At 37.0% G+C, this 24,268-nt stretch overlaps 2 protein-coding genes across 2 annotated transcripts in view; one reads left to right on the forward strand and one right to left on the reverse strand.

Annotated features, from left to right (window-relative positions):
• Positions 1–14,922: 14,922 nt before the first annotated feature.
• On the reverse strand, positions 14,923–21,026 carry LOC118279585 (chitin-binding domain protein cbd-1-like). The gene is made up of 6 exons (XM_050702760.1): positions 20,877–21,026; positions 18,644–18,843; positions 17,879–18,172; positions 16,830–17,090; positions 15,513–15,758; positions 14,923–15,033 (listed from the first exon to the last, which is right to left on the reverse strand). Exons 2-6 carry the CDS (start codon positions 18,839–18,841, stop codon positions 14,923–14,925), a joined length of 1,110 nt encoding a protein of 369 aa, XP_050558717.1. The 5' UTR covers positions 18,842–18,843; positions 20,877–21,026.
• LOC118280089 (mucin-2-like) overlaps positions 19,761–24,268 on the forward strand; it is a 31,159-nt gene continuing 26,651 nt past the window's right edge. The window contains exons 1-3 of the mRNA XM_050702663.1: positions 19,761–20,240; positions 23,018–23,217; positions 23,651–23,911. Of these exons, the coding sequence (XP_050558620.1) occupies positions 23,020–23,217; positions 23,651–23,911 (459 nt within the window). The 5' untranslated portion in view covers positions 19,761–20,240; positions 23,018–23,019. The remainder of the gene's footprint in view (positions 20,241–23,017; positions 23,218–23,650; positions 23,912–24,268) is intronic.

Below are 24,268 nucleotides of genomic sequence, written 5' to 3' on the forward strand. Positions count from 1 at the left end.
AAAGCATGGTTCTCCCACACTTAGTTACGTCTACATAAAAGGGTTTGCCACAATTTCCAGGCTTGTTGTGCGGGCTGCTGTTTAAAAGAGGTTTATCAAAGAACGGTCTCAGTCACATAAATAGTCTCTTAGTCGGCACTTATGTACGGTATACAATATGTAGAACTGGGTAAAAAAAACTGAACGTATTTTATCAACGTTTTATAGAGGTTTTTTGAGCGGGGAAAATTGTCCAATGACTTCTCCCGCCTTGAACGAGGCGAGAGGGAGTGTCAGACTCTTACTGACTAAAACCACCCTGTTCCTACTCCTGCTTTCCGAGCCGGAGCCCCGGTAAACCCGCTAGGTAGTCCGCAGCTCCGGAACGTTTTATAGACTTAGTCATTGATTTTATATTGAAATTTTTACTCTACCATCATGAAACAATTAAGTCGACCCAATTTCTCGCAATTGCAATATACATACAGATAGATAACACACATTTACGATAGTTTATAAAATATTATTAGATCTAATAAAATTATAGAGATAACCGATTATAATGGTCGATATCTTTTAGAAATATTTATTAGGCTTATAAAATTAAATCGGAAAGGGGAAGAACATTGATTCTCATTATTATATAAAGTAATTAGGATTACGCATCATGACATTACGTGTTTTAATCACTGAAGGGATAGGCAGAGAATAGATGCTTTGACATAAGTTTTTTTATGGGATTAGCGGGTAAACAAGCAGACGGAACACCTGATGGTAAGCAATTATAAGCGGGTATAACCTGGGTGTTTTCAAAGCCCGAGTGAATAGGTTGCATTTGGGCAGACGTGCTCCATCGTAGGCCGCATCATTACTTACCATCAGGCGATATAGCGGAGAAACGTCGACCCATCAAACGTAAAAAGAATTGCCGCCGCCCATGGACTCTTGAAACACCAGAGGCGTTACAAGTACGTTACCAGCCTTTTGGGGGTTAGGAATTTAAATATTGTTATATCTAGCTTCGCCGCATTAGATCACGTAGAATAAAGAGTAAGCTATCTGTTGTTCCAGATTATAATCTGCCCCTGTTCCAAATTTCATTCCGATCCCTTCAATCGTTTTGACGTGATTTAGTAATAAACATACATACAAACTTACAAACATTCGCACTTATAATATTCATAATGTGTGGAATCAGAAGCATGGATAATTGGAGTACAGCTAGTATAGATTGATGTTAGACATATCTTAATCTATAATATAAAAATAAGTCGGATTTTCCTTCCTAACGCTATAACTCCAGGACGCACTAACTGAGAAAAGAATTAAAACAGGGAAAATCATTGGTGGCGAAACGGGGTTCGCCGGGGTTGCTAGTATTTTATGATTTGTTTTTTTCTATGTTATAAGCCGATAAACGAGCAGACGGATCACCCGATGGTACACAATTGCTGCCACCCATGGACACATGAAACACCAGAGGCGTTACAAGTGCGCTGCCGGTCTTTTGGGGGATTAATAATTTAAATGTTGTTGTGGAATCGGGGATTTGGAAGATTGGAGAGGGGGTAATTGAGCCTCCAGTAACGTCACTCACGCAACGCAAGCGTAATTTCACGTCGGTTTTCTACCCGGCTGTGGTATCACTCCGGTCGAGCCGACCCGTTCGTGCCGAAGTATGACTCTCCACCACTCAGGTTTATCAGAGAACATTGTTATCCAGTCTCTGTCAAATGTGAAGTCCCTCTACCCGCCGGAAAGCATGGGTGGTGTAATATGCATTCCTTCTTTTGTCACTTTTTTATGGAATAGGCCGCAAAAAAGCAGACGCGGCACCTGATGGTAAGCAATCGTCGTCCATTAACACCCGCTTCACCAGAGGAGCCGCTCTTTTCTTTAAAGTTTAATGTTTATCATCATCATCATCAGCCTGTTCTCGTCCACTGCTGGACATAGGCCTCTCCAATGGCACGCCACTGAGTTCGATCTTCAGCTCTACGCATCCAACCACTACCAGCCACCTTGCTGATATCGTCACTCCACCTAGCTGGAGGGTGCCCTACACTTTAAGTGTGGGAGAGCCATGCTTCGGCACGAATGGCCCGGCCCAATTCCTCCCTTCCCAATCTTCCCAATCCCCAATTCCCGAACAACAACCCTTAAATTCCTAACCGCCAAAAAGCCGGCAACGCACTTGTAACGCCTCTGGTGTTTCAAGTGTCCATAGGCGGCGGCGATTGCTTACCATCAGGTGATACGTCTACTCGTGTTTCATGAAAAAAAAAACACTACGCTTGACTAGGCGCGGTCTCCACATTTTCGCCAAAGTTTAATGTTACTGCGCAGTTAAAAATACATGTACCATATATATAAAGTAGGTACGATTTTAAACTACAAAATGTACTTCGACAATTTATATACGTTTTCAACGATTGTAATCATCAATTTGATGATGCTAATCAATTTTATAAGCACTTGGGAATTAATGTTTTTACTAAATTTTATTTTTACTGATAAGCACTTACTGAGTGAGATCGGATCTGATAATGGCATTCGTTAATTTGTGGACGTCGCCGACAAATGCTTTTATCTTCACTTTAAATGTACTTGTAATTGATATATTTGTGTTTCTTTAATGTGTCTAGAGAAGGCCGTGATTGTTTATATATTATATTTTTTTTATCTATGAAATGTTTGAATTAATATTTTGAATGGCTAACAGGATTTGTTGTAATAAAACAGTTATTCACGTAATAATTTGTTTTAATTCTCACTTTGAAATATTGACGTTTCAAATTACTTCAACAGGATTGTAGTATAATTGTATTATACCTAATAACTTTCGTGGGACAGACTTAAATAGTTACTTATAATTGTCGGCTTACTCACGTAACTGTTTTACAAGGAACTCGACTGGTTCCATGAGCAGCATTCCGTGACACACGACGCGGCAAACGGTTTCATGAGTAAATCGTAAGTAAACCATAATTTAGGATCGTAGTACTTACTAGTGAGACTAAATGTACGCATCCATAGGCCCTACGCATCGTACGCAACGGATTTTAGTTAGTCTTGTATATAAACTCATACAACTGCGTCCACTATGCCGCATCGTACGGACCGCATCATCAGCAATGCTGCGATGTGTACTGATGACGCCTGTGGACGCTTAGCTTAAACGTGATTTGAAACAAATACCCTTTTTTTATTTTTTTTTTTATTTATTTATTTGATTCAGGCATCTAAGGCCCATAGAAAAATTGTATCTATAGACCACACATAAAATTAAGCCATCAAAATTATTTGGATTATTGTCTACATAGGTAATGCAATGCATATATTGCACAATGTTATTATTTATAAAAAAAAGAAATAGATATTTTTATAAAAACTATGCTGCTAAATTAACTAAAAAAACACGGTTTACTCACGTACATTAATGGAGAAAAGCTTTACTAATTTCGAGTCACAGAGGGACTCAATTATAAAATTATTGTATAAGTATCTTGGTCTAAGTCCAAATCATTCATCTATTTCTATTAGGCCAGAAAGACACTTTTGAACGTCAAAGAAATATTTGTCTCTCCGTCAGCCAGTCCTCTAGTGAGGTCTAAATACCTATAGAGTACCCAGAGATGCGGACTGACTACCGGGTTACCGGGGCTCCGGCTCGAAAAGCAGGAGTAGGAATGGGGCGGTTTTTAGTCAGTAAGAGTCTGACACTCCCTTTCGCCTCGCCCTGGCGAGAGAAGTAATTGGATGATTTTTCCCCTCAAAAAAAAAGTATCGAGTATTCAATAGTCGAGATTAAATCATATATTCGTGTCGTGGTGACCTGGAGGTTTAAGCTGATGCCCGTTAATTATGAATTGGGTTCGAAACCTACCAACGGCAAGTACCAATGTGACTTTTTCCGAGTTATATGTACTTTCTAAGATTATTTAGACACCACTGATAAACGGTGAAGGAAAACATCGTTAGGAAACCTGGGCTTATAATTTCTAATTATTATAAGTTTGAAATTGCCAATCCGCATTGAGCAAGCGTGGTGATTAATGCTCAAACTTTCTTTGTGTGGGATGAGGCCTTTAGTCATTAGTGGACAATCATAGGCTGTTGTTGTGTGACGTGAATCATATATTTCATTCAAGCTCTTTATAACTTCTAATCTTTATAATTATTTGACAAACTAATATTATAACATGATAAAAATGTATCTAACACTGTTATATAATTCTAATATATTAATAGAAATACTCCATTTACCTACATATAATATATAACTTAACCTTCAAATATATTACTCACAATGCCATCCAATATATAACATATAATAAAAATATAAAATTATAACAATAAAAAATATAAACATTAAACAATTTAACTAATAACACTATAACAATCACACCTCTATTGCGAATTTATCGATATTATAAAATTCTTCTTAGAAACAATATATGGATAGATTTTTATCGACAAATGATAGCGCAAAGTCAATTTTTGATTTTAATTTTTTATCGTTTGACATCAACTGTTTAAAAGTAATTGGATTAATAGATTTTATCTTGCATAGGTACATTGAATAGAATAAATGACTAATTTTTATTTTAATGTCCGTCTTGTAGATTATTTTGAAGCATTAGACACGTATTTTTTATTTTCTTACAGAAACATGCTTTCGAAGATATATTAATGATCATTGTTCAGATTGTTTTTCATGGTATAAGCCGGTGAACTATCAGACAGATCAGACAGGTCACCTGATGGTAAGCAATCGCCGCTGCCCATGGACATCCGAAAAATTAGAGGCGTTACAAGTGCGTTGCCGGCCTTTTGGGGGTTAGGAATTTAAGGGTTGTTGGGGAATCAGGAATCCATCCAAATCAATATAGTTAAAAAACTATATTGTTTATTCATTTGTGACAAAGAACGTATTTTCTTTGGTTTTTTTTTCAGATGGTAATCAAATCAATAGTCATACTTATAAGAAATCAGTTAATTGATAATATCTGTTAAACTGACAATATAAACAAATATTTTAAAATCTATATACATATATCTACTCCATTGGTATACGTAGTTATATTAACTAAAGGTAAATAACCTAAACCCAACTTCTAGGTATATGAAAAATGTATGGTAGGTATTTGAAAAGTAACTTTAAAACGACACAAAACACGCCTTTATCACCCAGGCAGAGGTGCACATTACGGCACGTAATGCTGCCATACAATGTACACCCACTTTTCACCATTTGTGTTATAAGTCCCATGTAATAGGGGGTGAACCTATTGCCATATACATAGGTACTTTAAACAAGTAATACCTAAAATTCCAATTAAATTACGTTCATCACGTGTTCCGGTGTTTTCATGGTTGTATGTACTGTAGATCCTGGTCTACAGGAGTTGCAGCAGTTTTGGGCGGTACGGTTGTAGCGTGCTTAGCCAATAAAAAAAATAAAATACTATCCCTTAACTGAAATGACGTCACGCAAATTACCCCCCAAGGGGTAGGCAGAGGTGCACATTACGGCACGTAATGCCGCTATACAATGTACACCCACTTTTCACCATTTGTGTTATAAGTCCCATGTAATAGGGGGTGAGCCTATTGCCATATACTGGGCACAATTCCAGAATCCGTGCTACTACTGGGAAATTTAAAAAAAACCCGAATGAACTTACTATCGCTTATGAAATTAATTTCATAAAATTATGAAATCACAAAACCTTCACATTGAAATTAAATTGTCATGTAGGTAGTTTATGTTAAAAAGACAAAAACACTTTTCCGGTATCTAAAAAATGTACTTTACCGTTATCACGAATGTAATAAAAAAAAAAACGAAATTGCAAAACCATGTCTCGTACTCGCTACCTATCGGTACATCGCATTATTTTTTTAATATGAATATATAAGTACTTACCTATCGATAACACTAATATAAAAATTAAAATGGAGATGAGATAAATAAAATTTTTAATTAACTATGTATTTACTTTTGTCGATACGGATCTAATCGGGAGATCTGATTTATTTATTAAATTAGCAATGTTTACTTGAGTCATCGTTTCCATGACGTCTCTTTGGTATAATAGAAAAATATATTTCTATTTATCTTCATTGTCCCGTATCAGCTATTTCTAGACTATAAGTCTCCTCAAAATAATGCAGGCTATACACCTTTGTCTTAGCCATTAGGCCACCACAGATGGGGCCCAGTAGGGCTGATGCCTGTTCCGGAGCTACGGACTACCTAAAGGGTTTACCGGGGCTCCGGCTCGAAAAGCAGGAGTAGGAACGTCGGGTCTGGGTGTCGTGTGCATGTAAATTTGGATGTTTGTAAACGCACCCACCATAGGAGAAAATACAAACGTGGGGCAACGTTTTGTTTACTAAAAATAACAAAGCCATCTATCTGTTATCTATTCTTTATTCGATTCAGTAAAAAATATACAGATCAACTGTTTTCTGTACACAACACAGTCAGACTTATGCAGCAAGTACAAAGAGGAGATGCCATAACGTAATTGTGCACTGTGACACAAAAAATGACCCTATTATAAGTAAGTAAGCTAGTGACTAGTGCTGAAGATCAGAGCCGTACTTTTTTTAAGCGGGTAAAATCATCCAATGACTTCTCCCACCTTGGGCGAGGCGAGAGGGAGTCAGTCAGACTCTTACTGACTAAAAACCACCTCGTTCCTGCTTTTCGAGCCGGAGCCCCGGTAAACCCGCTAGGTAGTCCGCAGCTCCGGATCACTCGGCACCACGTGTTATAAAGAAACTTTTAACATAACTGCTGATATCTGGCCTTTTCACAATTAGTTATAATGTCGACACTGACTCTTAACCAGGTTTGGCTATTTATCATAAGATTTTACGTGGATCGACTGACCTATCTGCCCTTCACAATCTAGGTACTAATGATGGTACCACGTCATTCTTAAGCCCTATGTCAGAGTTATAATACTTTTGGCTAGTTGTGGCCTCGTGGTGGCCCGGAGGCTTAAGACGCGCAGTTTACATGCATGAGAGTGCGGCTCTGACACCTGCAACGCAACGGCAAGTACCAATGTGACTTTTTCCGAGTTATATGTACTTTCTAAGATTATTTAGACACCACTGACTAACGGTGAAGGAAAACATCGTGAGGAAACACATTACGGCACGTAATGCCACTGCGCAATAAAGGTATACACCCACATTTCACCGTTTGTGTTATGAATCCAATGTATGTCTATTGCCATATACTGGGCATAGTTCTAGACTCCGTAGTACTACTAAGAAATTTTCGAAAAACCGAAAAACTTTTCCCGACTCCGGGAATCGAACCATTCGCTCGGCTGTCGGACTTGCGACCACTCGGCCAATGAGGCAGTCAAATTATACACCAGGTCAATACCATTCTTAATACTATTTATTAAAATTATGTAAATGTGTCAAGTCCAATGCGATGGTCGGCTTCACTGATATAAGTATACATTTAGGCGTTCTGTTTAATGGGTGCATTGAACTGAGGCAGTGGTTGCCAAAAGGTTCGCAGAAGGCACAAGACAACACCTAATAAAAGATCCACGGTTAAAGCTCAAATTAAATGTATGTCACAACTGAGGGGATCAACTGATTTTTTTATGGAATAGGAGGCAAACGAGCAGACGAAGTCACCTGATGGTAAGCGATCAGCTTCGCCCACGGACACCCGCAACACCAGAGAAGTCACATATAGGTGCGTTGCCGGCTTTTTAAAAAGGAGTATGCTCTTTTCTTGAAGGTTTGAAGGATTAAATAATTTGATTGATTGATTCCTTGCAATAAAATTAAATGTCTGAAGTAATTGGGATAAAATTTGAAATAGAGGTAGATTGTAGTCTGGAATAAAAGTTACCTATGTGTAGGTAACTTTTTATTTCACGGGAACGTGGGCAAAGCCCTTTGCATAAGCTAGAACAAACATACATAAAACTGAGAATCTTCTTTGTTATCTCCTCTATTTGCTCGATCCAAAGTGTAGATTCCTATGAAGAAGAACGAGCAAGAATCTCCGTAGGTTACTCTTTTTCAATCAGATTCCCAATACAATTCTTGGTTACATTGTTTCGTTAAAAAAATTATAACAAAAAAACACTATGAAGAAAGGGCGAGGCTAGATTGAACCTGAACTTGATAATGATATGCTTTTCCTTGACAATGACGCATTTTATACGTTCAGCAATAAACATACGATGAATAACATCTTTATAATTATAATAAATAGTATTGGTATGATAACACGTATATATTTATATTCATGACTACATTTATATGCTTTGGTGGTGAGATGAATCTTCCGGTAAACGAGCAGACGTATCAGCTGATGGGAAGCAATCGCCGCCGCCTATGGACAACCGAAACACTAGAGGCGTTACAAGTGCGTTACCGGTACCTTTTGGGGATTAGGTATTTAAGAGTTGGTAGGATTGGATTGGAAAGGAGGTTAATTAGGCCTCTGGGAACCTCACTCACACAACGCAAACGCTGTTTCATGTCGGTTTTTCTTGTCGTCCGTGGTATCACTCCGGATAAGCCGGCCCATTCGTGCCGAAGCATAACTCTCCCACACTTCTTATACTCAACCCGATCACCGAATTCAAGACTTTACAGTTTCAACAACAAAACTATTGACCTTTTAGCGCACGTGTCCTAATCTTATCATTTCAAATAGGATAGAAGATAACAAACAACCTCAGTACACAATAAAACAATCTCAGATAAAACTAAAAAATTAAAAAGTCGATTCGATGTGAATCTACCATTACATAGTATAAAACAAAGTCACTATTTTTGTCTGTTTGTTTGTCTGTATGCTTAAATCTTTAAAATTAGGCAATGGATTTTGATGCGGTTTTTTTTTAATAGGTAGAGTGATTCAAGAGGAAGGTTTATATGTATAATACATGCATAATATATCACCAATGCACCCATGCGAAGCTGGGGCGGGTCGCTAGTGACAAATAGAATTATTTTTTTTATTAATTATTATGTTATCGGCTTATTCACGTAAATGTTTGACGAAGAACTCGACTAGAACTCGACTAGATAACATAATAATTAATTTAGTATGTCTCACGAAAGTTACAATAAAATATTTTTTTTATATTATTACGCGTTCAATGTTATCTCTAGAATAATCTGTGACGATACGATATGTATTGTATTTGGTGATATTTTCTTATCTTTTAGTTGGGTTAAATGACTTGATTACTGAGGCCATGACCATCTAAGCTCACGCTTTTACTTCCTTATGTGATATTAGATCAGAATACATAATACAATTACAATTATATGTAACATAATTTGTAATTGGTAGATAAAATCGAAAAGTATTGGTCACGTGAGTGACTCGTGACTTTGGCACGTTTTTTTTTAAGGAGGAAAAGTCATGCAATAACTTCTCCCGCCTTGGGCGAGGCGAGAGCGAGTGTCAGACTCTTACTGACTAAAAACCAACCCGTTCCTACTCCTGCTTTTCGAGCCGGAGCCCTGGTAAACCCGCTAGGTAATCCGCAGCTCTAGATCAGTTGACCGGAGTGATACTTTAGCCTTACAGAAAATAGGCTTTAAAAAACTCTTGAGTGTGTTTTGCAGTAGTGGGAGTTCGATGTCCCTTGTTTCCATAGGCTGCAGAGGTGCACATTCACAGCGCAACCCTAACTATTAATGTTATGAGTGCCATGAATTAGGAGATACTATGATTGATCTATTTCAACGTCACAACGTTACGCCTTTAATCCCCGACGGGGTAAGCGGAGATGCACATTACGGCTCGTAATGATTATAATACAAATGGTGAAAAGTGGGTGTACATTGATCTATTGCAAGAAGCAAATACAAAGAGATGTCATAACTGGATTTCCCTTTAACATAATGCGTGACAATTTACTGGGAGCGAGAGACGTTACAAACCACGCGCCTCTCTATTTTCCAACATGCATTTCGGGTGTCCATGGGCGACGGCGATTGCTTACCATCAGGTGATCCGTCAGCTCGTTTACCGGCTTATACCATAAAAACAAGAACAGTTAAAGGACGTTACAACATTATTGTCTTTAAGTAAACAAGTACTAACTTGTTTACAGTATAAATACTAAAGCTTATCTCGACTTGTTGATGTAGAATAAATTAATCAAATCAAATCAAGTCACTTTAATGCATCCATAATGTACAGTGTGGTCTACAATTTTATACAGTAACTAGCTGCTTCCGCGCGGTTTTACCCGCTCTGCTCGGTTCCTATTGATAATAGCGTGATGTTTTATAGCCTATAACCTTCCTCGATAAATGCGCTATCCAACACAAAAAGAATTATTCAAATCGGACCAGTAATTTCGGAGATCAGATCAGCTTTATAATTGTATTAGTATAGATATGTCCCAACTATAGGCACTATTGGGCACAGCAAAGTAATAAGTTTTTAAACTGACATGGTCACTAACACTAACATTAGAACTTAAGACGGGATATTTACCATGTTTATTTATGTCTATGAGTTTCCGATATTTCGGCACTGTTGCAAGCGCCATGATCACGGATAACATAAATAAACATGGTAAATATCCCGTCTCAAGTTCTAATGATAGTGATTATTAGAATTTTCTATCCATGTTTATTCGCATGTAAACTTCATATGTGCGATGTAGGATTTTTGACGTCATGCGTTGATTTGCTCGTCGATAGTCTATGTGCAACTTCTGTCATCTGTCACTTGTCATGTGTCGCCATATTTTCATACGAGCATATACAGCCCGATTTTTTTATTACTTTACAAAAATACTTTTGAGAGTAAGCGATCATTCAAACATTCTATTTTAGAAATAAAGAAAACGTTTTACAAAAAAAAAGCTGACTTTACCGAAGAAAAATGGTTAAAAAAGGTATTAAAAGGATCAAAATGACTTTAATTTCGAAAGTCGATGTTTCTCATTATTGTTTATTTCTTATTTAACACCGACCTCCGAAAAGTAATTTAGACCATTTTAGTGTTCTTTTTAACTTATTTTCTTCTGTGAAATCAGTTATTTTTTTCTGTTTTTTTTTCTTTTTATTTAAAAATGTTATGTTCAGGAAAAAGATTCAGCAAAGTGTTAAAAAAATCAGACAGTATTGATTTCATAATAGAGACAGTGACCTTAAAAAATGGAAATTAGATGTCAATACTAAACACTATCTCACACTGTCATTGTCAACGACGTTTATCGGTATTTTCAGGAACAAAATCACAGTTATCGCTTACATTAATAAAAAAAAATTAACATGCCACATTACAAGTACTATGTCACTTTATCAATAAATCATAAAACTGTAGTTTCGTTATCCGATAATGTTATTTTCTTAGAAATTTCTATCTAAGGATTCTTACACAGTTTGGAAAAAAATACAGATTTTTTTTGATGCAATTTCATTTAATAATGCTGACTTGCAATAGGGATAATGACGGGGTATGAAAATTAAAAATCTATTCAGTCCGTCAGTTAGGTAATGAAAGAATATTGGACACGTATTTTTTTATTTCAGTCATATAAGATAACGGTATTTAGATAAAACGAATCAAAGTTTAGGAGTGGGAGCTAATGCGTCATTTCTACGTATAAAACGTACCTAAAAGTGACGTCACGCGATATTTCACATTGATTATATCTTCGATAGTTTTTAAACAAAATAACATCACGCCTTTTATCCCCGGTTGCAAGTGTGACTGCCGTGCAAGGGGTCTCGGGTTCGATACCCGGGCTGGGCAAATAATGCTGGGCTATTGTGCCCAGTATACCTATAGCAATAGGCTCACCCTCTATTACATGGGACTTACAACACAAATGGTGAAAAGTAATGTACATTGTATAGCGGCATTACGTACCGTAATGTGCACCTCTGCCTACCCCAATACTTCGATTCTTCACATACATAAGTGCCTCTTAACCTATCCATTATATCGTTAAATTAATCGGAATTGAACCCACTTACAACCACTCTAGAGGCTTATAATCATGAGGAATATTTCCTTTACAAAACAATTGTAATGTAGGTTGAGTAGTTTTAAGTATCATGATAACATAATTTTGAATACAATTCAGCTTTGTTGAGTGTTTAATTTAACAAAGTAGGCTTTTTTTGAGGAAGGAAAGTCAGCATAGTGTGGGAGAGCCATGCTTCGGCACGAATGGGCCGGCTCGACTGGAGTGATACCACGGCCGAGCAGAAAACCGACGTGAAACAACGCTTGCGTTATGTGATTGAGGTAACCGGAGGCATTACCTTCTCAATCCTCACAATCCCCGATTATCTAATAACCCTTAAATTCCTAACCCCCAAAAGGCCCGCAGCGCACTTGTAACGCCTCTGGTGTTTCAGGGCGGCGGCGATTGCTTAACAGCAGGTGATCCGTATGCTCGTTTACTTGTTTATTCCATAAAAAAATTAAATGACTTGGCCCGTCTTGGGTGAGGTGAAAGAGAGCGTTAGACTCTTACTAACTAAATATGTACTACCCCTTTCCAACTCCTGCTTTTTGAGCCGGATCCCCGGCAACCCGCTAGGTAGTCCGAAGCTCCAGGCAGGCCTCAGCTCTATTGGGCCCCATCTGTGGTGATCTGATAGCTCTTTGAAGCGAGCACCGAATGCGACGCACCGTGAAAGTTTGTACGTCAATCACGCTGAAACTACTGAACGGATTTTGATGAAATTTGGTATACAGACAGGGTATGAGCTGACTTGGGTGATAGGATACTTTTTATCCCACGGGAACGCGGGTAAACTCGCTAGCGGAAGTCGCTGGCTAGCTATTGATAAAGTAAGTATTATATCAAATAGAACATTTTGATAAAACATTGAGTTTCATTAATTGATTGTTTGCAATCTGTAGACCATCTTATAGATATGTATTTATTATAGTGATTCCTAGAATATAATGAGCTATTTTTATCAATGAACGTAGTACTAAAACTATTTTGTTTATGTATCAACCACGGTTGTGCCTCTGGTTTTGTCTACTTTTGGTTAAAATAGGGATGATGACGGCGTATAAAAATTTAAAATTGAATTACTCCGTGAGTAAGGTATAGACGAACGCGCCGGTTTGCAGTGTTTCGGTGTTTTCATGGTTGTATCTACTGTAAATCTTGGCTTACAGGAGTTGCAGCAGTTTGGGAGGTTGTGGCAGGCTTGTCCCATTAAAAAATAAGTTAGAATATGGACTCCAATTTAGTTAGCTTAGATTTGGACATAATTCTAAGTTAGATAGGTACAAAGGTTTAAAAATTGTAATGTAATAAACACTTTTGAAAAAGACAACAACCCGGATTTGACAATTGTATAATACATAGGTATTTCTGGCTAATCCAGTTTCTTTTGTTCGCAAAATATTTGGCTTAGGAAAACCCTGTAGCTTCTTTTATCAGTAAAGTAATAAATTAATTAGAAAACAAAATGCTAAATATTATAATCCGATAAAGGCATAGCATTAGATAGCTATTATTTGTGAAGATTACCTTTAAACTGTGATTCAAATGAATTGTGTTTGAATATTTCATTCATTCAGCAAGATAGTTGAAACAAACATATATTTTATTTTTATATTTGATAGGTCGACGTTTGGCCGCTATCTCACCTGATGGTAAGTGATGATGCGGCCTACGGTGGAGCACGTCTGCCCATAAGCAACCTATTCACTCGGGCTTTGAAGACACCCAGGTTATACCCATCAGGAAACACAGACTCCGGTAAGGAGTTCCACTCCCTAGCAGTTCGCACAAGGAAGCTTGAAGCGACGCGCTTCGTGCGAGTGGGTGGGATATCTACCATGAAATGGTGACGACATTTTATATCATCAGCCTATAAGTAGCCACTGCTGACTAAAGGCCTCTTTTCACACGCGGGTTGGCAATTTGAAACTTTATAAGCCCAGGTTTCCTCACGATGTTTTCCTTCACCGTTTGTTAGTAGTGTCTAAATAATCTTAGAAAGTACATATAACTCGGAAAAAGTCATATTGGTACTTGCCGTTGGTGGGTTTCAAACTTATATTTAGTACGTATTTTTGATGCTTAATGTTATAAATAATTTATTTGAAAATTGATTAATATTAGTGAAGATAACTTTAAATATACATAGATAATGAAATGCGGAATACTGATAGTTTATTACATATTTCTACTTCCGATTTAATCTGTTAATTGAAATGTGATTTATATCTGAATTATATCCGTAATTGTAATTATTTGGAGTGACCAGCAATGGACATAAAATCACGCTAATATTATAAATCTCAAATTTTGTTTGTTTGTCCGTCAATCACGCTGAAACTACTGAACGGATTTTGATGAAATTTAGTATACAGACAGGTTATGAGCTGACTTGGGTGATAGGAGCTTCGTCCAACGGCTCCGCCCGCGTCCTTGTGAGATAAAAAGTATCTCATCACCCAAGTTAGCTCATACCCTGTCTGTATATCAAATTTCATCAAAATCCGTTCAGTAGTTTCAGCGTGATTAACGGACAAACATGCAAACAAACAAAATTTCACATTTAAAATATTACTGTGAGTCTTATATACTTTAAAAAATATAGTAAAATATACTCAGTTCACACACAAATGAATTGCTATTATATATATAATGCATGTATTATACATATAAACCTTCCTCTTGAATCAGTCTACCTATTACAAAAAATTTTATTAATCCGTTGCGAAATTTTAAAGATTTAAACATACAGACAAACAAACCGTCAAAAATAGTGACTCTGTTTTATAATATGTAGTGATATAGATTGTATTCTTTAAAAAATATAGTATAATATACTTATTCACAAAAATGCATTGCTACACATTTTCTTGAAAATCTATTAACAAAAAAGAAAATATACAAATTCAATTTTACCTAAAAATATTTTATTAATTGTTCCAAACTATCGATCGAGGTGATTGATATATCTGTCGTATCCTTTCCTACGTAATGCCATGCTATATGTCGGTGGTGTGGTTGCTCCTGGGTAACACGTCGCCAGATATAAACAGGTCTGGTTACCTTTAAAAAAAACATTGTTACAAAAACTTCATTTTAACGCTTTCGTATGATTCCCTGTGATCACCCTAGGATTCCCTGTGTTTCTCTTTGAAATCCCCATCAGATCATTAGTTCGTGCAGTTGTTAAGTCCCATGTAATAAGGGGTCCAAGCCAATTGCCAAATAGTGGGCGGACAATTCCAAAGTCCAATTGCTACTATGAGAATATCTACAAAAAAAACACGAAGCTGAGTAAAACTCGTAGAAGCCCTCAGATTATGTACTTTCACTTGGATCGACATCGATCGATCGATACGATTGAGGATCGACAGAATTCCATCCCTAACAGTTCGCACAACGTGCAGTGGGCGGGATATCTACCATGAAGCAGTGTCAATCTGATTGCATCAAAATCGCGTTGCGTAGTTTTAAAGATTGAAGCGTTGTTAGGGACAGAGAAAGCGACTTTGTTTTATACTATGTAGTGATTACCTTAAAAATATGATCAAACAAGGTCCCATGCTTGCATTCCATGAAGATTTTCCCTCCATACACACACTTATAGTATCTGGAACAGTTGTTCTCATCGGGCAGCAAGTAATCAACACTGTAGTCCTGAGGACATCCATTGGGCAACAACTCTGTGGTGTCTGATATCGCTATACTTGTTGGCGGAGTTGTTGAACCCTCTGTTGTTGCTTCTGGGTAACATGTTGCCAGTTGTGCTATGACACATATCTGGAAAATTTTATTAAATTATTTCTAAATCTAAGTAAAATGTAATATTTATTTATTTATTGCAACGCATCTCAACTCTATTAATACACATGAGGCAATTGGAATGTGTACACAAGGTCAGGCATAGCTTAGTTGACGGAGTTGTTGCAATGACGTAGGTATTTTCTACCAGCAAAAACCTTTAGGTGATGCAGTGAATAGAAATATAAAAAGTAATCGGGCATGTTTCTTGATTTTAAATCAAACAAACATGTCACAACACTACAGGGGTCACTCGCTAATTTTACGAAACATTTCTTATGTCAATCTGATCGCCTAGTACCTAACTACCTAATTTTGATTCGCTCGGCGGCGCGATTGGAAAACTTGGTACCACGAAAACATGAGTTTAAAAAACCCTTCCCGTATCGTTTGTTATGTTGTCTAGAAACCGTGCACTTGATATGTATACCCCCTTTTGGTTACACGTTGTATATGACTGAATGGAGCCCATTCAACGTCATCAGACGTTGGCAGGCCCAGAAGGAGATAGCTGGACGAACATGATACCTACGACAAGGATTGGCCACAGAAAGCTTTGAACAGAGAGGAGTGGAAGGAGGGTAGGGAGGCCTTTGCCCTGCAGTAGGACAACCATGGCTAAAAATAAATAAAATAAATATGACTAGCAAAGTCGGCGAACTCAGTTTCACCACTAATGATTTTCCCTGTTTTCTCTTTAATTTTCTTGAGTATTCTTTGCTATAAACCTCTCGGAGCCTGAGACCTTTCGAATGAAAGCAAAACCGTGGAAATCGGTTCGTTTGTTCTGGAGTTGTAGCGTTAGGAAATTATAATCTCTAAAATCTTCTTCTAAGCCTGAAGTACTGCGAGGCGAACTTATGAATGCTGATAATTCCTGTTTGATTATGTTGAAATTATGTATGTAAGTTGCTTTAATTGGTTGCCTACAGTTGTAACTTATGTATTACATAAATAAATTAAATAACGGACGAGTACTTCGACGCCTAACGCCTTTATTTTAGTTTTAAGTTAGTTTTAATTAAATAATAAGTAAAATGTTTTATTTACCTGTCGTTTGTAATCAAACAGCTTGCCGTGGCTGCAACGCATCTCAAGTGTTTGTGCATTACTGCATATGTAATACAGCCCGCAATCTGTCTCATGTGGCAATTGGATCACCTTGCCGGTGGAATCCGGGGCACAATCGAAGTCAGGCATAGTTTCTGTAGTTGACGGAGTTGTTGCACTCTTTGTTGTTGATCTCTTTGTTGTTGGTCTCTTAGTTGTTGGTTCTTGGTAACATGTCGCCAGCTGTGCTGGAACGCATCTCTGGAAAAAACATATTTATGAGGAATATATCAATCTACGATATTTCAACTACGTAGGCCCAACAGTTTTGGAAATAAATGGCTGTGACATACGGACGGATGGATGGAGAGACAGACATGACAAATCTACATATAAGGGTTCCGTTTTTTTGCGATTTGGCTGCGGTACCCTATAAAGGGGTTTTTACCGCCTCCCATTTTTTAAGTTAAGTAATATACTATACTATATGCGGAATAAAAACTAAAAATACATTATAAGTATTTAAAATCTAATTCTAAGTCTAAAAAAACACAACGCTGAAAACTACTTCAAAATCGGTTCAGCCAAACGTGAGATCATCATCAAATTACTTCAACCGCCTTAAGCGAGGCGGGAGGGAGTGTCAGACTCTTACTGACTGAAAACCACCCCGTTCCTACTCCTGCTTTTTCAGCTGGAGCCCCGGTAACCCGCTAGGCAGTCCGCAGCTCCACACTAGGATCACTACCACACTAGGATATTCCTATCAGAGAACGGGAGAAATCGCGCGGAAGTAGTTAGCACGTTTACTACGGATCACCCATAATGGGCCCGCCGCGGGACTTACAGAAATGTGACAACTTTCCGCCGGTGCGGGATATGACAGGACATTATAGTATTGGCAGGCTCAAAAGGCCCGCCACGCACTGTCTGAAAGTTTATGGCAGGCTTGTTTGGACCGCCACCGCACCAGGTGAAAGTAATACATTTTATTACCGCAGCGAAGGTGGTAGCTTTGATAGAAAATTTGTAAAAAAAAACATATTTACCTTCCTTTTGTAATCAAACAACTTGCCACGGCTGCAAGGCAACACACGAGTTTCGGCATTACTGCATTTATAATAGAGTACACAATCTGTTTTATGAGGCATTTGGATTATTCTGTTGGTAGGGTCCGGAGGACAATCAAAGTAAGGCCATTTTTCTGTGGTTGACGGCGCTGATGTTGATCTTGGTCTTGGTGTTGATATTGAAGTTGATATTGGTGTTGATGTTGATATTGATGTTGAATTAGAATTTGATGTAGAATTTTTGCAATCGACTGCAAACGGCAAGTTGCATACCTGTAAAGATGAAATTTTTAATGATGAAGTAGGACTATTATCCAATGACTTCTGAACCCTACGGTGAGATGAGAAGGAGTGTCACTGACTGACTGACTAAAAACCAAACCGTCATAGCGTCTGCGCACGCTGCTCATGATGAAGAATCCTTCTGTGATTACTAATAGAGCTTTTCTCAATTAATGTACGTGGGTAAACCATGATTTTTAGTTAATTTAGTATGTCACACGATAATTATTATAAAAATAAAATCAATCTGTACGGTTGGTGCGATGGTTGGGCAACCGGCTGCCACGCAACGGGTAGCGGGTTCGATTCCCGCACGGAGCAACTCTTTGTGTGATCCACAAATTGTTGTTTCGGGTCTGGGTGTCATGTTTACGTGAACTTGTATGTTTGTAAACGCACCCACGACACAGGAGAGAAACATCGTGTAGGGCAACTTTAAAAAAAAAACCTTTTTTGACTTACTCGTATCTTCACGTCGAATAACGTGCCTGGAGCGCAGTTCATTTCAACCTTTTCCCCATTGTTACAAATGTAGAATTTCGAGCAGTCTGTCTCATGTGGTTTGAGCACACTGACGTTGAAACTTGCTGGACAGCCATTGGGCAGGTTCTGGTCTGGTGATCCAAGTACCAACGAGAGAAACGTGAGAGCTGCGTACATATCTGTTGAAAAAACATTATTTTTATGGTATAAGCCGGTAAACGAGGAGACGGATCACCTGATGATAAGCAATCGCCGCCGCCCATGGACACTTGAAACACCAGAGGCGTTAAAAGTGCGTTGCCGGTCTTTTGAGGGTTAGGAATTTTCGGCCAATACAATTTTCGCTAATACCACGGCCTCACAGAAAACCGACGTCAAAACAACAACAAGTGGGTTACCGGAGGCGCAATTATTCCCCTTCCCAATCCCCGATTCCCCAACAACTCTTAAATTCCCAACCCCCAAAAGGCCAGCAACGCGCTTGTAACGCCTCTGGTGTTTCAAGTGTCCATGGGCGGTGGCGATTGCTTTACCTGCATGTTCCATAATAAAAAAAGAATTTTTATTCACAGTTCTCTCGCTTCAGTTTAGCAATAATTATTACGAGAAATATAAATTTACAATAACAATTAATTATATTTAGGGTGTCACTCTTAAAAACGTATCCAAAAATCAACCAATCAAGTTCGCGTTTTAAACAGAATCAACCAATCGTAGTGCTGACGTCTGTGATTGGTCGTTGTCTTGATTGATGACTTCAACTGTAAACGTCATCATCATTGTCATAAATAGTAATTTTCTATGAATTTCATATTGTTATCTTGAAAAAATACTATTTAATGTTATTTTTTTAGTAAAAATGTAAGCATTTTCGTAATTTCTCAACTATTTTTGGGCTACTGGATAGTTTAATACCATTTTCCTTTAATATTGTCGCATCGATTTTGATGAAATAAACTCAAGATATAGATTACAAATGATATAATTTGATAATATAAGGATTTGGAAATCGAATTCATTATTATTCAGTTTAATTCCCTTGTGATAATACACAAGAAACGACGTGTGTGATCATTAGTTAATTAATTTAATAATACAACTATTAAAGTTAATCGCGGTAATAATACTAAAAAAGATTCTCATTATTGTACAAAAAAATCTGCGAAAAGTACCTATTTATTATTATAATTAAATAGTAAAAGTAAATTAGTATTATTTTTTTATCAACAACGTATCAGTTTGTAACAGGAATCGAAAAGTTTCTAATCAGTCTAAATGTTTTAGTGTACATGTAAAAAAGATAGATATTTTTTTTCCGGTGACGCGTTTTAAGATTTTGTGATAGTAAATATAAGCGGCTGATATATTCGCTGATACGTGACATTTAATTTTAATTGATTTACATAAACGGGTAAATAAACATCGCTAATCGAAAGTGCGGGGAATTAAAAATAAATTCGATTAAGTGTAGCCCTTAGTGGCGAAGTGATGTTATTAGTTATTTTTGAAGAAATAATAATATTAATAAAGAATTTGTTTATTTACTTGTGATCTGAAAAATAATATCTAGATTAAGGTGAGTGCGAGTGTTTTATTATTTTCTTTAATTAATAATAGTTAATCCGTTTAATAATAAGATTTTCATGCTTTCGTTTTTCAATTATTTTGTTTTGTTTACATTATTTCATGGATGTTTTTATATTATTTTAATATTGTTTATTAATGCCAATAATAAATAATACATAGAGTCTATAATTTAATATTTTGCTTTGTTATTAATAATTACATTTATTTATATATAGGTAATTAAGAACCGGGCAATTATTTGTTACATATTATTTATTTATTTATTTAGTCTTTAATGTACACAATACAAATAATGCTACATAAGGCGAACTTAATGCCGTATGGCATTCTCTACCAGTCAACAATAAGTAAATTTTCTTTATGATGGCATACAAGAAATGTTTCGTAATACTAGCAAGTGACCCCTGTAGTATTATGACACGTTTGTATGATTTGAAATCAAGAACCATGCGACACCAAGTATTTGGTCACAATTTTAATCTGAAAATTCGTGTAGAGATTCTATTCAACCTGTTTTCATTCTTCAGCGCTTCTTGATGTATGTATATGGGTATTTTGTTACACGTTGTATAACTGTGTTTACAAATTATAATTTGAATATACCAAGTAAACAATACTAACTTACCGTTAGTGGTTCAGATGAAAAGAAATACGTATATTAAGTATAATTTCATTTTTCAACAACTCCGTTAAATAGGTGTTAAATTAAACAGTTAAATTATAATTAAAACATTGCAGATAATAATACGAAACAAGACTACGCGTCATGCTAATTTATAAATTTATATTTTCACGATTAAATTTATTTCTCTATTATTGGAATTAAACGTTTATTAAAATGGTGTAATGATTATTATTTTGATTAATAATTATTATTAATGCATGTTATTTATTTTTATTTAATAATTTAATAATATTGTTAAATGAGGTTTTAGGAAGTGTTCTGTATTGTGGGTTGTGCGTACGTATATTTAATTTAAAAATTTAATAAGCGGATTAATATTTTAGATTACGTATTAGTTTAAACATACAACAACAGCCTATAAGTGGCCACTGTTGCCAAAGGCTCAAACGGCTTCTCCGTGGAAGAAGATTTGAGCATTAATCACCATGCTTGCTTAATGCGGGTTGGCGATTTCAAACTTGAAATTTGTAAACTAACTGATTAGTAAAATGCAATTTCCAAAGGGTCTTTGGTTCGATTCCATGGCTTACAGTGTTTTTTTTCTTAGAATTTTGATTGTCAATTTTATCAAAAGATAATAATGAATGTATGTTTTAAGTGTACGGAAAGAAATAAAATTTTAATAAATACATACATAGACACATAATGCCTCACCTTTTAATCCCATAAGGGGTAGGCAGAGCTAATATTATTAACATTATTTGGATATTTTTCGCCTGTATCCTTCGATCGGGTTATTCAAAAAGCAGGAGTAGGAACGGGGTGGTCTTTAGTCAGTAAGAGTCTGACACTCCCTCTCAAAAAATAAATCCTTTGATAAAACAAAATGATGATATAATTTGAAGATTATTATCAGTCAAGTTTGTTAGTAATGTTTTAATGGTTGTGCAATTTAACGAAAAGCCGTGACAATGAAGATTATTTATAGAGATAATTTTGTATGACTAATGTGTAGATACTTTGATTACCCGATTTCAAAGTAAATTCTCAATTTGGTTAGTAATTTATTAATGTTCCGGAGCTGCGGACTACCTAGCGGCCCTGGTAAACACCAGGGCTTCGGCTCGAAAAGCAAGACTAGGAACGAAGTGGTTTTTAGTCAGTAAAAATCTGACGCTCCCTTTCACCTCACCCAATTTGGGAGAAGTCATTGGATTATTTTCTCCCAAAAAATAAATAAATGAATGTGAGATACTTAGATATAGATACTCTGCTCCGTTTAACAAGTTGTTGCGGGAGTGACTGCAGAGTTTAGGGTCTCGGGTTCGATTCCCGGCTCGGGTTAAATGCTAGGTAAATTTGTTGCACGGCTGACGTGCAATATGTAGCAGGTTAATCCCCGTATAGAGCAACTTTTTTAGTGATCCACAAGTTGTTGTTTTGGGTCTAGGTGTGTGAGATATATGTGACCTAGTATGTTTGTAAATTCACCCACGACACAGAAGGAACATTTTATATAGGGCAACATTATAATAAATTAATGTTTATTGTTACAATTTGACAAGACTAATTATATTTATTAGGGATATCTAATTGTAACTTATATAGTTAAATAAGCACTTTTGGCTACACGTGCCGATCAATCGGAACTTGGTCAGCAACCATGGGTGTGACACATGTCTACCGATTGCTTAACTTATTTTTGTTAAAATTAAATAATAAAATCACTTTAATGCATCCATAGTGTAGTTAGTCCACACAGTAATATGTTCCATCTATAGGCTCTTTTGGCCACTTTTACTTACATAAAACTAGGTAACATCACGGTAGTAGCACGGAGTCTGGAATTGTGTCCAGTATATGGCAATAGGCTCACCTCCTATTACATGGGACTTATAACACAAATGGTGAAAAGTGGGTGTACATTGTATAGCGGCATTACGTGCCGTAATGTGCACCTCTGCTTACCCCTTCGGGGATCAAAGGCGTGACGTTGTGTGTGTCTTTTTCCTACACGTACCTATAAGTCGGAACTTGGTTTCTTGATTGCTTAACTTCATCATCATCATTATCATTAGCCGAGAGACGTCCACTGCTGAACAAAGGCCTCACTAACTTATTCTTGTTAAAATTCTCCTCAGATATGTACAAAGCTATCACAATCCTGACGTTGATAGCCGCATCGTCAGCCGAGTTCCTGCCCAATGGCTGTCCATCAGACTTCCTGGTGCACCACCTTCTCCCACACGAGTCAGACTGCTCCAAATACTACAGCTGTAGTAATGGCAAGAAGATCGAGAAGAGCTGTGTACCGGGCACGTTGTTTGACGTGAATTTGCAAGTGAGTTAGCTTTGTTTATTTTAATTTTTAAGTAACTTAGCTGTGCTTCTTCTATGGGATATATGCATCAGAAGCACTCTTAAACCTCGATTGGGTCTCGGGTTCGATTCCCGGGTTGGGCAAATTATTGCTGGGATTTTTGGAGCTGGTGTCTTAAAACTCAATTGGAACTCGGGTTCGGTACTGATAAGCCTTTTTGGCTATTCAAAAAAAAAAAAAAAAACCAGTTGTAGACCGAGTTTAGTATTGTGCCCAGTATATATGACAATAGGCTCACCCTCTATTACATGGGACTTATAACACAAATAGAGAAAAGTGGGTGTACATTATACAGTTGCATTACGTACCGTAATGAACACCTCTGCCTACGATAAGATACATTTCCTATTGACAAAAAACATAAAAATATTAAAACTGCAACTCAATTTTCCAGGTGTGCAACTGGGACTACCTGGTGGATTGTCCGCATCCACCGCCAACGTCCTCGTCAACAGAGGCTCCGTCAACTCCGCCTTCAACAGCCTCAACCACTAAGAGACCGACAGACTTCCTGCCCAATGGATGTCCGTCAGACTTCTCCTTGATATACCTGATCCCCCATGAGAATGATTGTGGCAAGTTCTACAGCTGCAGCAATGGAAAGAAGGTTTTGATGACATGCGCTGCTGGCACGTGGTTCGATTATGAGACGCAGGTAAGGACAGAAAGACATTTATAAAAAAAAACAGGAAAACACACAAACAGTAACAGTACGGTACTCAAGAAGTCACCAGTAGAGGAAGGAGGAGAGTTATAAATTAATATTTAGTAGGGGGCAATGAGCACCGTTCTTCCTGCGGGTCTCGGGGCGCGGTGCCCATTTTCGCACCCAAAAAGAAAGGGGACCCCAAAAAGGAAATATAAAAAAAAAAAACAAAAAGGAATGTGTGTCAAACTAAAAACAAGTAAATGTCGAATTTTCTATTATCTCAGTAATAATATTTATCATACGTAGCTTATATAACCAGCAAAATATGCGATGAACTCGTCAAATTTAAATAGCATTTAAAGT

This window comes from Spodoptera frugiperda, chromosome 22 (genome assembly GCF_023101765.2).
Source record: "Spodoptera frugiperda isolate SF20-4 chromosome 22, AGI-APGP_CSIRO_Sfru_2.0, whole genome shotgun sequence".
In the NCBI taxonomy this organism is placed as follows: Eukaryota; Metazoa; Arthropoda; class Insecta; order Lepidoptera; family Noctuidae; genus Spodoptera; species Spodoptera frugiperda.